This window comes from Frieseomelitta varia, unplaced genomic scaffold (assembly GCF_011392965.1).
Source record: "Frieseomelitta varia isolate USP_RPSP 00005682 unplaced genomic scaffold, Fvar_1.2 scaffold_428, whole genome shotgun sequence".
Taxonomy (NCBI): Eukaryota; Metazoa; Arthropoda; class Insecta; order Hymenoptera; family Apidae; genus Frieseomelitta; species Frieseomelitta varia.
In genome coordinates, this window is record NW_025110177.1 from 76,019 (window position 1) to 94,110 (window position 18,092).

At 36.4% G+C, this 18,092-nt stretch overlaps 1 protein-coding gene across 2 annotated transcripts in view; it reads right to left on the minus strand.

Annotated features, from left to right (window-relative positions):
* Positions 1–221: 221 nt before the first annotated feature.
* The window catches only part of LOC122531959, an 89,927-nt gene continuing 72,056 nt past the window's right edge, over positions 222–18,092 (minus strand). Inside the window, exons 1-2 of one of the 2 annotated variants that reach the window (XM_043660328.1) lie at positions 1,513–1,933; positions 222–882 (exon numbers count right to left, since the gene is read on the minus strand). In XM_043660328.1, the coding sequence (XP_043516263.1) occupies positions 566–882; positions 1,513–1,621 (426 nt within the window). In that variant the 5' untranslated portion in view covers positions 1,622–1,933 and the 3' untranslated portion in view covers positions 222–565. Of the gene's footprint in view, positions 883–1,512; positions 1,934–18,092 lie in introns of those variants that run through there. The other variant, XR_006307426.1, reaches the window with a different exon arrangement.

Sequence of the window (18,092 nt, forward strand, 5' to 3'; positions counted from 1 at the left end):
TCGGAGAAAGAACTATAACAGGATTTTTGGAATCTGATTCGATTGATGGAAATTTGATTTCTGTAATGTACAGTTGTACACTTGTACACTTGTGCTGGATGGTGTAAAGATATTTTTGTGGACTGAAAATTGACAATTTTATCTTCTGTTTGATCGGTTTATTTAGAAACTGATTTGATACATGGAGATGCTTGGTGTAAGAAAATGATTAAAACTGTCCATTATAGACCATTCTTCTGAAATTTTATTATTCTTTAAATCTTCCAAGTGATAAATTAAGAAACGAGATCCATGTTTGCACGATTCTTCGAAAGCATCCAGCTTAGTATTTTTAAGTTTAACTTGATCAAAATTTCTATTTGACAATCATTCTGCAATTAATCGTTTTAAGATTTGGAACCTATATTTAAGGATCAATCGAAATTCTTGAAACGAATTATTCTTTCCATTTTCATTCTTTCTACTTTGTCGTTTTTAAACGTTTTACTCGTCATTTTTGGTCAACTTTATTACACAACTTGACGTTTATCATTCTAACAATCTTAAATATAACAGAAAATCGCATTTAGACGACAAATTGGCCATTCTTTATAAAGTCAACGATTTTCTGCACGGTGTTCCGGAACCTAGCAAAATTCACTTTCGCCTCCTCGGAGGATTTCGACTTGTAAATGGCGGTGGTGTAGGCGGCTGTCAATTCTGTGACCAATCTTTGCGCTCTTCTGGCAGCAGCTTCGATCGAACCTGATGGCGTTTTCACACGATACGCGGTTCTTATGATTTCTTCTTTGATCAGCTTCACCAATTGTTCGTCGTCCTTCTCGCTCGACGTCTCCGTCGAGATAACATGGAAAATCTCTCTGATGGCCTCGTCTGCTGTAACTGCAACAACAACAAAAAGCTTCTGATATTTGCAAGATAAAGGTCAATGAAGAAATGTTCCTTTATCAATCTTTTCTATGTCGTACATTTTTCAAATTCGTCGAAATGATCTTCGATCTTTGCATTTTATTCCTTTCAAGTTACTTTATTGACTCGTTGCTTAAAAAGTTCGTTCTTTATTCGCGTCGTATCGCTGTCAGAAGATGCGTCATTTCGAATAAATTAATTTCGACAAGATTTGGTCAACAAATTTTGCCAGGTTTTACTTGCTTGTCTTTGAATCATTGTTTCAATAGAATTCCACGATTTAAAAAGAAAATTTTACAACTCTGACAAAGTAAGAGATGCTTCTGTCGAACAAACTCGAGTTCAATCTTTTCAACATTATAAACATTCCAAAAAGAAAAAAAAAAAAAAAAATAATAGAAGCAAATTCTTCGGATTAGCGAAACTCGTTTCATATATGGCATAAAAAATATTTCGTCCATCTTTAACGCTGAAAGAACATTTCCCAAAACGTTCAACCTTGCCAAAAAAATTACCGATGTTCCAAAAATAAGAGGACAAGAAGGAAAGAAAAGAAGTTTTTTTTCTCAAGAAAGAATCTCGTCGAACAAAAGAATATTTCACCTGGTGCCGTTAGCCTGTCCTCGATCGATCCACGTGGATCGATCCCGCTGGATCGCGGCGCGCAACAAGCTGCAAGAACGATCGTGGCGATCGTCGCGAGCTTCGCCATTCTTGAACGTTCGATCGGTCAAAACTGCCGGTCGTGTGACATTCGATTTTCTCTTTTTATACTTGGCAGCCACGTTGGTGGTTCGTGTTTCGTAGTTTGTAGTCGTATGATGTAAATTGTAATTTCTCGCTGGTTGCCGGGACCGATTATTACGAACGATCCCGATGAGTGTCATTAAAAGGAAAAGACAGAAGGGAAAGTGGAGCAACGTGACGTACGAAAGTATATTGTTTCGCGGTTTACTTTGATTTTCACGTTGATTCATCATGGAGGGGAAAATTGCAGCTACGTGAAAGCGCCGATGCAGTGCAGAGGAGCTCGGAGCGCGTTTTTGTTGAAATTTCGCTATAAATTAGACATTTTATGTGAGAATATTATTTTTATCGTTAAAAATTATAATTAATTTAATTGTCGCATAAAAATATAATAATAACAATATAATAATTATATATTTAATTACTTTAATTAATCTCTAATTAATTTGTATTAATTTTATAATTAATTTGATTTATTATACTAAAAATAATATTGTATATTATTTTGTTGTTAAAAATAATCATATAATTAACTCACTTTTGGATGCAGCAATTACAAAATTCTGAATGGAAACTAAAATTAAAAGAGAGAATTCTACACGTGGAAACAACTTTTGTAGTAGTAGAATTTCGAGTAATTCGATAAAAAATAATTTTACTCGAATCAAGTCGATCGAAAATACTAGAATTTCCAATCCCGTACTTTGTGGTTTTGCAATTAGTAAATATTTATTCGCTTTTACTTCGTATATTTACTTATTTTTGTTATTACTAGTTTAATTATAATTAACACCTGCATTCATGACCGGTAGTTCAACCAACGTCAATTTTATATTAATCGTAGAAAAAAAATTGTAACTTAAACTTTCTCTGTCACGTGTCATTTTCTTCTATCGAACTACGAAACAAAGAATAATACAGATCGAAGATTTAGTACTGTTTCGAGCGAGTCAGGCTCAGTCAGACTTTTCTCGGTTAGGACAGCCGAGGGGCTCAACAGGTCGACGCGTCGGTTCCCCCTTGAAAAACGCCAGAACCAGCGCCGATGCTAGCCGGCGGTAAAAGTGCGTGAACATAGGGAGGGAGTGCATCCAGCCATGATTCCTCTTCACCGATTTTTACCCCCTTCCTGTCCCCTGTATGCCATACTCCCTCATTGAAACGGCGGCTCGATGGCTCGCGATTAAAGTCCACAGTGGTTTCCAGAATTCGTGTTTCGCAAAGGACGTCCACTTTCACCGACAATATACTTTGGACTGTATAACCCGAAACCGCTGCGTAAACCTCTCGTTTACTCGTTTCGCTGTTGACGCCGTGATATAATAATATTACAGACATCGAATCGTTCTAACTCGAAAATTTCTTTTTGAACAACGTTTGGAGTGTTTGGGAAAATTCACTCTTCTCAAGAAAAGAAGTTTCCCACGTAAGAACATAGATAAGAATTTCTTGTCAGTCTCAAATTTAATCAATTTCTTCAAAGACTTATTATATAGAACATACCAGCTTCGCTTTATTGGTTGTATTAATACTTGTTGTAAATTGTCGATTCCTCTAGCAATTCTGTAAAATTGATTACAGGTATAGAAAGTCTCTGAACAAGTACCATCCTTCTACTAAAAAATAATTACCACTTGTAAAATTCGAAGGACAATCATAAAAAAATACTTTCACCTCATTTGTTTTTTTAACAGATAGGAATATTATAATTTAGAACTTGTATCTTTAAATATAATCAGCCATAATTTAAGTGCATATGTATACAAGAGAATACTATTACAAAAAAAAAAAAAAATCTATTTATCATAGTTGTATCTTGTAACATTTCCCTTTCTTCTCACTCCTCCAATATTCACTTACATAATTTCTTCTCTCTAATAATTACTTCTAGAATTTTCACGTGCACCAAATTTCTGGACAACACTACTCACTGTCATTCACACAAGAATTATCAACGACTGAAGCATAAAATTTCACACAACAGAATTATAAAACATAAGCTTTTATTTGTATACTTGAAAAATATCTCCAAAAGATATATTGTTTTAATTTATACAAGTTGTTTTAGAAATTTTTAATAAAAAAAAAAAAAAAAAAACTGCAAACTGGTTATTCTGACTACGTTGACAGTTCCAGTTAAATTTTGAAAGACTTATCTTTCGAACGACGTTCCACGTGCAATTTTTCACATTTCAAGTATTTTCCTCGATAGAGTCATCGGGAATGTCGAGGAAATTTCGACCTGACGGTAATTTCCAACTGTTCCCAACTCGGCTTTGCGCAACTGTCCGACTCGAAGGATGCGCGAGAGTGTCCGCTGGGAAAACGCGAAAACATCGTCGTCCGATTATCGTCGGCTGTCGCAACGTCCGAGCCTAGGAAAAGCCTGCACGCGAAAGGAGACGCCGCAGGATGTCGGGATAATACACATTATGGTCCGGCCATTATTACGCAGGAGCACACTCCGGGGCTCTTTCTACGTGCGCAACGCCGAGCCGGAAGGCCGACTCCCGCGTGTCTGCTTTTCCTGCATGAATGAAATGTAATTTAAGCTTACTCAAGTACCCGTATTTCCATTCATCCCACATTCGCGTGTCGAAGATTCTCCTACGACATGATCGCCATGGGGGACGCGCTCGCTCACTCAGAGATCTGTCCGGGGTTTCGTTTGAAGGGTTACCTACGCTACGACTCGGAAATGACTCCTTTCCGTTTTAACGGTTTGGTGGACGAAGGTTCGTCGAAGATTGAAGAGGGCTCGGTGTTTTCTTGATTTTGCATTTTAGAATTCTCGGTTTCCGGTAATATTTATTTTTTTTTTTTAATTGAAATTAATCCATAGCTTTGGATGACTTCTGGTCTTTAACAATATAACGAGTGCTTATCCCTAAAAGTAACGTTTAATGTCTAGCTTGCAACACCTTAACCTACCTAATATTTTATATATATAATATTATATATACATTATATATATAATATATTTACTAATATTATATACATTACATACATTACTAATATTTTATATATATGTTTTGTTAACTTTGGCTTGCAACTTTGGTTAGTATATATGATCTGAGATATCTCTCTTGATCCGAATATACGTGAAAAATTCAGTATCCCAACTTCCTGTTTTATAATTTTCGATTGGTTTATGATTACGTTTTTTAATCAAGCTTCTGACGCTTTTTAGATCTTTCGTTTTAAGGGGAGGAAAAAAAAAACTCTCCCTAAAAGGGAGGAAATAACCCGACAACTCGAGTCATCCACGAAAGAAAGAAAGAAAGAAAAAAAAAGAAGAAAAACAAAAAAGAAACCTGCCACGATCCTCGAGAGAGAACTGAACTTCCGGGACCCAATCCGGATTCGTCGGTTCGTGCTGCTCGCGAGGAGCAGAGTTTAAACAAAGAAAGAAAGCAAGCCAGCAAGCAAGCAGCTCCGACGAGGTGAAGAAAGGAGGAAGGGAAACGAAAAAATCACGGGCGCACGGGGTACCTCGATCGACGGGGTCAAGCCGGCAAAGAGCAGGGAAAGAATGGCAGCGTTTAAAGGAGGCTTAAAGTCATCTCGCGGACGTAATCGGCCCTGTCGATCTTCGGTGGTCCTCGCCGGTGCCATAATCCCGCGTCTCCATTCAGCGGCTCTCCGCACAGCTCCGATTGGCATTGATCATTGTGTCTCACACGATCGGCTCATAATAGACCACGTCGTTTCCATCGTTCCCCGTTGCTGATACGAGAATAAAGAGTCCCTCACGGCAAGAGTCTTTTCGGCCTCGTTTCTTCTCTCTCGCTCGCTCGTCTTTTTGTACCTTTCAGTGCGTGAAGTATTTATCGAGTGTGATCGTGTTGGATGAGAGAGAGAGAGAGAGAGAGAGAGAGAGAGAGGATATTCTGAGAGAGGAGCGTCATCCTGAGAGAGTTTCAACGAGAGTGTCGCTGATAAGATCGTGATCGATGGTACAAGGAAGATATTTTCGATATTTCGTCTCGTTCGGTTTTTGGACAGAGAGGCGAGAGATTTTCGTGTCTGTTCGTGGATCTGTTCGTACTTTCTGGTATGATAATTGAAAGGCTTCGGTATGAGAAATTATCATTATTACGCGCGCCCCTGCTCAAAAATCTAGGACATGTGTTTATTTTAAAAGAAAAAGGAAAGAATTTGATAATATTTTATTTTAACAGGCAATCTTTAAAGCATCGGTTCAAATATCAACATATTTTAATTATAAAATACACGTACAATTTAAAAATTGTATTATTTATGATATATATATTGAATGTTAGAAATAATAAAAAGTACTCTACGATTTTTGAGTGGTGTAAGTGACTTTACCTTGGATCGGTGTAAATAACTTTCATGCAAAAATGAAATAATAAAATAAGTTTCATTTCAAACAGTTTATTGTAATATGACTGATCGTGATATATCGGTATGATTCGAGTCATTTAGTGTGAATCATGAAATTTTACAACTATCGCTTTTACCGTCACATTACTCTAATATTATACGTTTCTTTCAAAAACATATATTTTGCAACGTGAACTTCAGAGCGCTGTAATACAGAATACAATTTTATCAATTAATTATTAAAGAGACTTTTGGTGTTGAAAATTGAAGAAAATTGCAGTCTCTCGAGGAAAATTGAAAAAAAAAAAGGAAGTCTCTCGGAGTATCGCTCCGATAGCTTTTCTTTTTCTTTCGAGTCCAAGGAATCTGAGAATGTTGGTCAAGTTTTTTTTCTCGAGTTAATTAATTGATTTTCGTCCACAAAGATCTGACGGCGGGAGCTCGATCTCCGTAGGAGAACAAAGATTTCTATATCTAGGTAATCCCAGCTGCTTTCGATTCACCGTGAAGCGAGCAAAAAAAGGCCAGTGACTCAGCTCCGCAAAGAGAAATCAGGTGACAAATCGATCGACGGACTTAATCCTACGACGTTTCGTCCACCTGCCTCTCAGTTCCGTTTTTTCTGTCATCTTCACATCAGCCTGAGTCTATCTAATCATTGCAGTAATCAAAGATCAATATTAGACATGTAGTGGCAGAAATTTTTCACAATGAATTTCATTTCCGCAAAAGTATAACAATACCTAGATGATATAGAATTGTCGTCACATTTTTGATTTCTGTTTTCTACATTCCAATTTTTTTCTTCTTTTAATAAGATATTCATCATTCTGCGATTCTATTCATTACTTCGCAGGAGGATTGTATTCAATTAAATCTTGCAGATCTCACGATAAAAGTTTTTATAAAATCAGTCACTTTTCGTTCGACAATGAGTTACAATGTACATAAATGTTACGAATTCTGATTTGCATTATTATCCAAAATTTTGAAAAAAACTTGATCGTTGACGCATATACGTCGTAGTTAAATAAAATGTACAATTTCAAACGTAAAAGTTCGAGTCGAGCAGAATCGAAAAGGTTCCACGAGTGCAGGAAGCAAATGAAAAAAAAAAAGAAAATATAGAGGACGAATTCACGGCGAAGATATCAATTTTCAGAGATAGCCGTCTATTTAGTGAGAGATCACAATGGCCACGTAGGTGGGCAGAGCAGCGAAATAATTTCACAAATTTCACGCCTGCTTCTTCTAGTGGGAGGTCCTGCTGGATTTTTTGCGTCGATTAAGCAGAACCGTTGAAACCCATGCCGAATCTCGTCTTCCTGTGCCACCTATTTCGAATTAACTCGGCAAAAGCCTGTTTCTGTCAGCCCTGCACAACGCTAGTGCCGTTCTAATGCCTCCCTTTCACTTCTAGATCTTGTTCGTTCTCTCTCTCTCTCTCTCTCTCTCTCTCTCTCTCTCTTTCTTTCTCATACTGCACGACTGTGTATCGTTATGTAATGTATATTGTATAACCAGTTATCCAACGTGCGCAAATTATGAATATTAATCGTGGACGGATCATTTGCGAAATTAAATTGCCCGCCAAAATGTTCATCCTATAATTAAATAGCCGTGCAGCTCGAGCGAACAAATTGCTGCTGGATCGAAATAAGCGATCCTCTGTCAAATTTTGTCGAAGAATTTATCCCTCGAGAATGTATTTTAACAGTCTAGATATCTAAGCTCGTTGGGTCTAAGCTCGTTAACTCTAGAAATATTTCATGTTCACGTAATTTTGAAACGAGAGACATTTATTGATGATAATATTGATTACCTAATTGATATTGAAATCAATGTAAATTTACTTTAAAATTATGCAACACGGTCACTAATGACGGAGCATAATTTGAAAGTGTCTCACACTCGCTGTAGCATTAGAAATTTCTTTCAATTTAATTACACTTAAATCTTAACTTTTTAAGATTATACTTATAATCTTAATTTTTCTGTTTCCTTGAATTTACATTAGAATTATACCATGAATCATACGTTTAATTTGCTACAGAATTATCGACAAATAGTTCTTTTACTTCGTAATGGGAGAACAGTTTGAAAAATCAAAGAGACAACATTTCGCGCAACGCCATAATTTTTCCTTCGCTTTACAATTAATAGGTGTCAATTAATAATAAATTCTTCCATTTCCTTTTTCCGACTATTTTAAATTATTAATTTTAACGACGAAATAAGTCGAAATTAGAAATTTCCCAAGAGATCGAGAGCAAGAAATTAATTTCAAAATCGCCAGCCTCACGGTGAAAGGCTAATAAGAAGGTTAAAACGTTCGTTAAAGAGGCTGGTTTGCTTATGAAACGAAATTTAATAGCTGTACATCGTCGCCCAAGGGACTCGTTAACGTGGTTTAATGGGGTTGGGGCGGTTCGTTCTCCATGGATTACGCTGTTTGCATCTTCACGAACGAATTTATAAAATCACGTCGAGTGTGGTCTCGGTCTTCCTCGGCGAGCATCGTTGCGGCCATGCTCCATTTTCGTTAGCCACGCTGACGAAATTTGAAAGTCATCGACGAGTTCATGAATTTCGCGTAGAAGATGATCGAACGATAAACTTAGTCAGTTGTTTTATATCTATCTATCAGCAGTGGACTATCCACGAGTTAGAAATTTTTAAATCATTCATTTAAAGAATAATTAATGTAAAAATTTGTTTACAAGATTCGAGACTCTATTAAATAGTTTCATTTTGAACGAACAGATTCTTTTTATCATATCAAAATACTCTCTGTAAAGCGACATAAAATTTAGGAAATTATTATATTTTTTCCAGACGATCTTCATGATTAAACGATAGTAACTAAAACATTTTTTTTTTACCTGTAAATATCTTTATAATATTGTAAAAATATTTGAAATATTTGTTAAAGAATATTTATTAAAGAAATATCTTTATAATATTGTAAAAATGAAAAAAATCAACGCTATCTTGGCATATTACGAACATTAGAAAATATTAGAAATAGGGAGAACGAATCAATTAATTGCTCAACGCTCGAGTATTTTATAAAAATCGTCGTTGAAAAATAAGAGAAAGAGACAAACGACGAAGTTACGTAAATTTGCTTAATGCGACAGCTGTATCTCGTCCACGGCCATTCTTCATCTCGCGTACGAGCTCGCGAGCTTCCAGAAGTCCAGTCAAACCAGTGTAACACGAAGAACGAAGGCAAAAAGTACAACCATTGTTACTAGTTCCTGTTACCGCTGTCCCGTCCACAATACCACTGCACGCTTCCTTTGCAACCGTGAAAAATAATCCGGCTTTTGTCTATGATGTGCGCCACAATGCGCCACTGGTGCCAAGCTATCGCATAGTCGCGGTTGAAATGTCTTTTCAGGGTAAAGTCTTGCGTTCTTGCAAACGTATCAGCCGACAAATCACGTATATACATACACGCGTCACGTTGCACGTTGAGTTTCGCGGAAACGTGTTATGTTTAATGAGACACTGCTGTATTTTCTTTTAATCTCAGTTCTTCTTCTTCTTTTTTTTTTTTTTTTTAATGAGTATGGTACTGTCATCTTGGTGATCTTGGATCTTTTTTTTTTTTAGCAAGCATCAAACTGTGACCTTGGATTTTTCAAGGAAATTAATTTCACTAGAATTCCGTTTGAAAATTTATTCTAAACTATATATAGACAAAACTCTTTTTCTTATTATAGACAAAACTGCTGTATTTTCTTTTAATCTCAGTTCTTCTTCTTCTTCTTTTTTTTAATGAATATGGTACTGTGATCTTGGTGATCTTGGATCTTTTTTTTTTTTTTTAACAAGCATCAAACTGTGATCTTGGATTTTTTAAGGAATTTAATTTCACTAGAATTCCGTTTGAATATTTATTCTAAACTATATATAGACAAAACTCTTTTTCTTATTATAGACAAAACTGTTGTATTTTTTTTTAATCTCAGTTCTTCTTCTTCTTCTTTTTTTTTTTTAATGAATATGGTACTGTGATCTTGGTGATCTTGGATCTTTTTTTTTTTTTAACAAGCATCAAACTATGATCTTGGATTTTTCAAGGAAATTAATTTTACTAGAATTCCGTTTGAAAATTTATTCTAAACTATATGTAGACAAAACTCTTTCCAGATCTATGAAATATTTTATCAAATTGTTAAACTGCAATCAAAACTTCAAAAAATTAGTAGATACTACAAATTCTAAATTATTACGAAGTAAATCTCCAAAATAATGAAAGAAGCTAAAAGATACGAAAATTAAATCTAAACTCTTTCAAAGCATAGAATGCCAACTAAAGTGTCAGCGACAAAAACCAACGCACGATATATATATATATATATATTGAGCCTTCGCCTGTTCATATTTCCTGCTCGCAGTGAAACGCAATAATAATAACCGCAGACAAAGAGACAAAAAAGAAGAAGAACAAGAGACACCGTGCAGGGAAATCCAGCGTGAAAAGTACGACGATTGGCAAAACCAGTTGAGCCAGCGAGGACGCTGTATACATCAATTTATGTCAGGGCTAATAACTGTCCCCGGAATCGGGGATAGATAAGACCAGAAGCCAGTATTGAAAAGCTCTTATTTAATCCGGTCGGTTCGGGTTCCGGGCGGGTTCACCAGCCGATTCAGGGGCGAATTATGGCCGTGTGCGAGGGGATTAATCACTGGACAGCACGATACACGGCGACACAGCCACGCTTGCCTGCACCTACACGCGCGATTTACACGCGTGGACACGGACCAAGGTACCAAGAGGTAGGACACGATCGTGCAATTTCGAGCCACCGAGCACTTACGCAGCTCGTACATTGATCGACCCGATTCTACGATTTGTCACGCGTCTCTTGTTCCACACCTAGCTTTCACTGCTTCGCGGATCAGAGGGGGCGTGCTACAACGTCGAGTTATTTGCCTTTAACTCGAAATCGACTTGAGAAAATCGGCAGAAAGATCCACCGTGTTTGTTCGAGTTTCTTTTAGTGAAAAATGAGATAGTTCTGGTCTCTGATTTTTTTTTTTTTTTTTTTTTTTTTTTTTTGTAGAGTTTATAAGGTTCGTGTATTGAATATTTGTTCATTGACTTTATACGCGCATGTTTTCCTGATTTTCTAGCGATTTTATTACAGAGTTTCGTAAAATGATATTCTAGAAATGTATAATTGATAGGTTTCGTAAAATGATATTCTAGAAATGTATAATTTGTGTTATTATAACATTTCCCTATGTAGATATATAACAAAGATTACTATGTAAACACGCATAACGAGCATCTCCTGGAATTTTATATTATTCCCCCAATTATTTAAATGCAATTCTTATTCAAGTGTCAGATCAATAATTTAATTCCTAATTTCAGATTCCATCCAAAACTATCTCAAACAGTTTCATTCATTTATAATCGCGAAGCCACTAGATTACAAATTTCAATTTCATTAATATAACGTTATGTCCAATCGCACTTCTATTTCTACTTGATTTTCACTTTCTTAACATGTCGTCATACCAGATTGCGTATTTCTGTTTCTACTTCATTAACACGCTAGCATGTCAGATCACACACTTCCAATTCTACTTGATCTCCACCTGAACACGTTGATTCGCATGTTTTTGATTCTGCTTGAGCTTCATTCGATTAATACACCAACATTTCAGGCCACATAATTCCGATTCTGTTTGACAGTTATTTGATTAAAACATTAAGCATCCATATTCTTTTTCTGACTGAACGGTTTAATATTCCTAACTTCTTCTTTCTCCGTGACTGTACAACTTCATCTTATCTTAACAAACAATTATTGATTCAACACCATGTCTGAGCCTGATGGCCATTGAAGATAAAACATGTTGAGGAGTGTTGCTTGATACTATTGTTTGCAACAATGAAGAAAGAATAGAACGCAGTAAAGCTGTAAAGTGGAGATCGAGATCGTGGTGTTTGAATGTTGCAACCGTTTTTCATATTGAGTCTCATTAAAGAATTGTGAAATATTGAATTTTAGTGGACGAGGAAATTAAAGGAAATTAAATCACGTTGAGACAAATCAATTAATTGTATTTTATTTGATCCCACAATCTCACAAACAATCTTCGAACTTTTTTTCTACTGATACAATCTACGATATATTTTCAGAACTGAAGTAGCATCGAATGTCGATTCTCGACTTTTCTCATTTCCAACGACAATCACTCAAATCAAAAATCCCCTGTTTCACAAACCCCCATAAAACATCATAGACAAACAATTTAACAATCGAACCGCGAAATCTCTCCCGTGTCGCGAAAACAAAAAAAAAAAAAAAAAAAAAAAAAGAGAAAAAGTATCGCCGAGAGATAGCGATCGATCGCCTGAATTCATAGATCGTGGAATAGAGACGTAAATCTTCGACGGAGAAAAGAGAAACAAAACCATAACCTCTGCATTAATACGAGTCGAAACGATTCGAGGCGAAAGATCCGCGTGTTTCAGCAATTTGTGTTCAGCCTGCTCGATCGATATCCCCGCCCGGTCGTTTTTAACAATGGGCGTTAATAGCGATCAGTCGTAGAGACAGTGCGCTTGATAAACCCGTTGAATTATCGCCTTTACGACACCTTAACGGCCTGTCGCCGTTGTTTTACTGCTGCTGTTTCCCTCGTGTTATACAGACACGTTCCTGTCATTATCGTGTGCACCAGGAACGATCAGGATTACTTCCTTTTATACAGGGTGGCCGCTGAAGGGTTTGAAAAAGTCATAAAACTTGTTCACTTTCAATCTTTCTTACTTTCTTTTTTTCGTAGGTTATTTTTTTTTTTATTATTATGTAGATTATTTTATTATTATTATTCTGTTATAGTAGGTTATTTTATTATTATTATGTTATAGTAGGTTATTTTATTATCATTATGTAATAGTAGGTTATTTTTTATTTTTCACACATAACGCTGAAAAAAATCCATTAATTATATTTCTAAATAAAATAGTAAAAAATTTTAAAAAACGTGTGTTTGTAAAAGTTATTTTTGTTTTATAAAATTCAATCTTTCAGTGACCACTCTGTACTCCTCTCGTGATTCCTACGGATCAATCGCAATTTTCAATTTTCTAACTTGTATTTTGGATTATCTGTATTTCTTATTTTTTTTTTAATTAGTGGAGAAATCATACGACGAATTTTAAAGCGACAATTCGAAAGTTCTGCGAGGATAAAATTATCGTTACGATTAGGAAATATGACACGCTCTTGAAACCGAAAAGAAATGCGCTAAATATTCAAATTAGGGAACGTTTAACTTTTCATCACGATTATTGTGCCACGATAAATTGTTGCAATATTGTAATAACTTTGCATCTCCAAAGATTCGTTAAAAGCCTTAAGGACACGAGTAAAGTGATTTAGTTATATTATAGTACACAGTACACAATACTCACGTAGAGATTCCAAGAAACAGAGACACCTACATATTACTATGCTACGCCATCGCGTTCTATTCTCTCAGTTCCATAAACCTTGCTCTATAAACTCAATCGTAACAATCTTTTTCTTCTACTTTCCCTCTTTATCCAACCTCAGCTCTCCCAGTTTACAAGAAACTTCGCATTTGCTTTTCTTTCTTCTCCAACTGGATCTTTGGATCCGAATACTCGGAACTTACACTCTGACAGAAAGAAAGGCATGAATGACACGAACCTCGTTCAGGGCCAACAATCCGTGCCAACAACTCGAAGCTCTCGAGCATTGATACAGGCAGATAGTTCAGCTCTGATTCGTCGTCGACTGGCGATGCAGTGGGCCAGTGGGTGGCTGTGATACTTTCTCTTAATTTACGATACGGTGATAAGAGCGCGACGATAGAAACGCCGCGTTTCCAGTCCGAGAGTAAGAGTCGACAGGCTGCCCATTCATATCGATTTTCGTTCGGTTAGCTCGCGTTCGATTCACTGGAAACATCTGTGTTTGTTACTATCAGAGAGGACTCTTACAAAACCAGACTGTTGATAAATATTGGCAAATTAGAAATTATTTCATTTAAAACAACTTGGAATATTTTTGTCAGAGAATATTTTTTGTAAAGTTTGCAAGAATTGAAATGAAAATTCCAATTATTTTAGAATTCAATCGAAATTGGGTGGAATATAGAAATGCGTGGAAACGTAGACGAACTAAGACAAATTCTAAATAAAAGTTTTAAAAGACGAGCAGAGAAAGACAAGCGTAAGACAGCACGACGTACAAATGATAAATGTATAATACATCTCAGCCTAAATTCAAAGGCTTGTCAGGCAAAATTTCTGAATGCAACTACGGAAACGGATATTAAAATTCCAAAGCGTCGAGCCGAGAATCGGGCAGGAAGCGGCGGCGGTGGAAAAAAGCTCGTAGCTTCTTTTCAATCCTGTCCACCGTTGTTTGCTCGCGACGCCCTCGGAACTTCCGCAGAAGAAGCTGATCCCGATAATTCCTTTGGAATCCGGTTAATTTTTCCGCCGCCGGAGAGAAACACCGTACGTACCAACGTCCACGTAATCCCGTGGCCGTGGTTCTTCCCATCGTGGCCATCGGAGTCGAGCCAACTCCTCGCCTTTCATCCCGCCACTTTCTTACGCGGATTCCATCGGACGCGAGCACCAGATTTATTTTACCGATCGGCAAAACCGATTGTCAGCCTAACAACCTGTCTGTCATCTTGTCGGCCCACAATGTTATTATTTTAATGTCACCTTCGGCTGTGGAAACGAATCTGGCGCCCCAGTTTTCAAAAATTTTGCTTTTATTATAAATATATCTATATATAATATATATTTTATTATCCTACTATTTTATTTATTAATTCAGAACCGCAAATCCAAAACTTTTTGCCTAAAAGTTACGTGTACGTTTCTGCACGTTGTTCCCTAATTTTTCCAATTCACTTGTCCGCAGGTTTCCTTCGTAATTATTTATTTCGCGTGTACGTCGTTTCTTAATTTTTTAAATTGAGTTTGTTCTTCGTAGGTTTCGTTCCTCCAAGTGAATAGAAAACCTCAGGGTCGTTCGTCGTCCAAACAAATAAATCAACAGCGAACATCGGAATGAATAAATAGACAAAGGATTAGAAATAGAAAATAAGTGCCGAAAGATCCGCGTGGGGTCATCGTCATATCGTGAGGAGAAGATGAGAAGCACGAGAGTAGAAGCTGCTATCGGTGTTGCGGCTGCTACAGTAGAATCCCTGAATCCTTTATACCATGTTTCCGGTGGCGCGGAGGCCGCACGTGACTTCGATACTCTTCGCTTCATCTCTGCCTGGCTACCAGTCCCAATTTAATCTATCCACCGCGTCCCAACCAACGGCCGATTACCCGCTGGCTGCAACCAGCCGACGACCGCAGCTTCGCCTCGTCTACACGTGTAAATAATACACCGGAGAGAATGCTAATATCGACATTACCACGGCGTCATAGTAGCACACTGAATGATGGCCTCGTTCAGAACATCGATCAAGATCTCACACCTGAAATCATTTTCGGTTAGCAGATCCTGCGACTCGTGATTCGATCGTGATTTCATCCTCCCCTTTTGATCACCCCATTGCACCCTTTGATCTTCCACCTCGGCTGGAATACATCGAATTTCTTTCACCTTGTTTTTATATTACGTGTTGGTAGAGGACCGGCGTTTGTGGAGGGATCGAGCGAGGTTAAAGTGAATTAAAAGAGAAGATTTTTTAGTGGATTTTTGGTGTCAATCATTTTGGTTTCAAGTGAAAAAAGAATTATGATTGTAAAGCTTAATAATTAATAATTATATAGCTCGACAACAAAATCTTCATATATATAAATATCAATTATTGTTAGACCAATTATAATTAAGAGAGATCCGGCTTTAGATCCCAATTTGTAGGAATTTTGATAAAAGAATGGTTGTTTATTTTAGGTTAAATAAAGGAAATTTGTTTAATGATGATTATAAATGACGTTTTACAGTATTTTCTTAATTGCTAAACTCGCCAGACTCGCAACTCTCAACTCACTGTCTTCTCCCTTTCACGGCATTCTTGCTTGGAAGATTTAAAAGATCTATTTTTAATAAAATATCAGTATTCGATAGAAATTACGAATGTATATCGATGTATATTTCATTATTTTATTACATGCCTATGTATTAATTTAAATAGAAATAGTTTCCCCTATTGAAGTTGATCTATTATTTTCGATTTAAACAAATAAATCGCGCACGTTCCATTTCTTATAACCACAAGTTGAAACGTAAAACTATCTCACAAAATAGTCGGCCTCCTTGCTTCCATCAATCAACAAGGAAGCAGAAAACGACGAACGAGGCGCGCAAACGATCCGTCGTACTTCGTCCATCGCCAACTTCATTAATCGCGGTCGCGCGAAAACACGTTTCATCGATCGGCTCGAGATCCTCTTGATCCTCTCAAGAGGATGCTCGATGCCACTTTCATAAATCATCCGTCAACGTCTTGCAGCGTGCCTGATAAAAGGAGCTCGAACGGAACGAAATTAGGAAGCACACTTTTCACCAGCAAACGAGCAGTGATGATTTCGTTCCCTTCGAGAATATCTTTCATTTCTTTTCTTCTTTTTTTATCTTCGGTACGTTGGACCAAAAGGCGAAGCTCACAAGTTTCCGTACCAATCGAACGCGACCTGTTAAAGTCATGATTATGCAACTTGAAACAGGGCAATTTACATCGGGAAGCCATTTAGCCGGTGGCAAGGCAACGAGGATAACGGGTTAGGGGAGGACGCGCGATGTCGCTGCGGATCGTGACTATGCTAATGACGGATCACTGGGCTCATTCATAACGGAAGAAACTCGCTGAATGGACGCCGTAGAGTGTGTGTGTGTGTGTGTGTGGGGCTTGAAAATACTTGTCATTTGATAATACTTGTCACAAAAATTTGTTTCGAAACACGATCGCGATTCAACGCGCTTTCTATATTTTCACGGCCATGATTAAAGAAATAAAAGCTACATACTGCAACGAAAACTCTGACTTTGGATATTTTGATCGTGATTTAAAGCATCTTTTTTATATTTTCACAACCATGATTAAGGAAATGGAAGCTACGCTAGAAATTTATTTCATCTATTGTATATACTTTGACGAAAATTTTACTTTGGATATTTTAATTGCGATTTAATACATTTCTTTTATATTTTCACGACCGATGATTGAAAGAAATGGAAGCTACATGGAAATTTATTTCATTTACTATATATTAACGTGACGAAAACTTTAGTTTGAATGTATTATACATTTTTGGATATTCTACGCATAGCATGTATTCAAATTTCTCAGAATGTTTGGAATCAGTTGAAAAATTACAACATTTCAAGACAATCTAAAGAAAATTAAATACAGAGAAACTTAATTGATTTGTGACTGAACATTCTACTTTCCAAAATTAGTGAAAAATGTACAAAGAATTGTCATTTGAAGTTTCCAATAAATTAAACTTGAAAATTTCTGGTCAATTCCCTTTTCTCAAAATTAAATTTTATTTCACACGTTTTTGCTTAATTTTATTATACGTAAAAACAGTTTTCTTTCTGACCAATTAGTCAAGTTGTTTTTCTTAAAATTTCTGAAATTTTATTTCATACTTTTTGCTCAGTTTTCATTAAGTAAAAATAATCTATTTTCTGATTGTTCGGTACTAACCAACCTCAGGTATATTTAAATTACAAACTGTCTCTTTTATTTGGCTCGTATCACGTATATTTTCGGGACAAAGTTGTACAAAATAAAATTGACGTCCGCGAGAAATTGCTCGGACGAAGGTGTGGTTGTTATAATTGATTGCGTTGTAACTGTAAAATTAATTCTCCGTTCAAGCAAAACATGTAGCAATAACCAATAAGTAGCGCAATATATTACGATCTTTGGTATGCAATGGTTTTGTTACTTGCTATGTTGCCACTCGTCAAACAGTTACGTTCGCGACTAAGAAATTGACAAGATCATTTTTCCTGCCTGAAACAAAAATCTAACAATATTCTAAAAAATAAAATATTAATTAATAAAAACCGAATGAAACAACGTGTAATAGATTTTTCGCT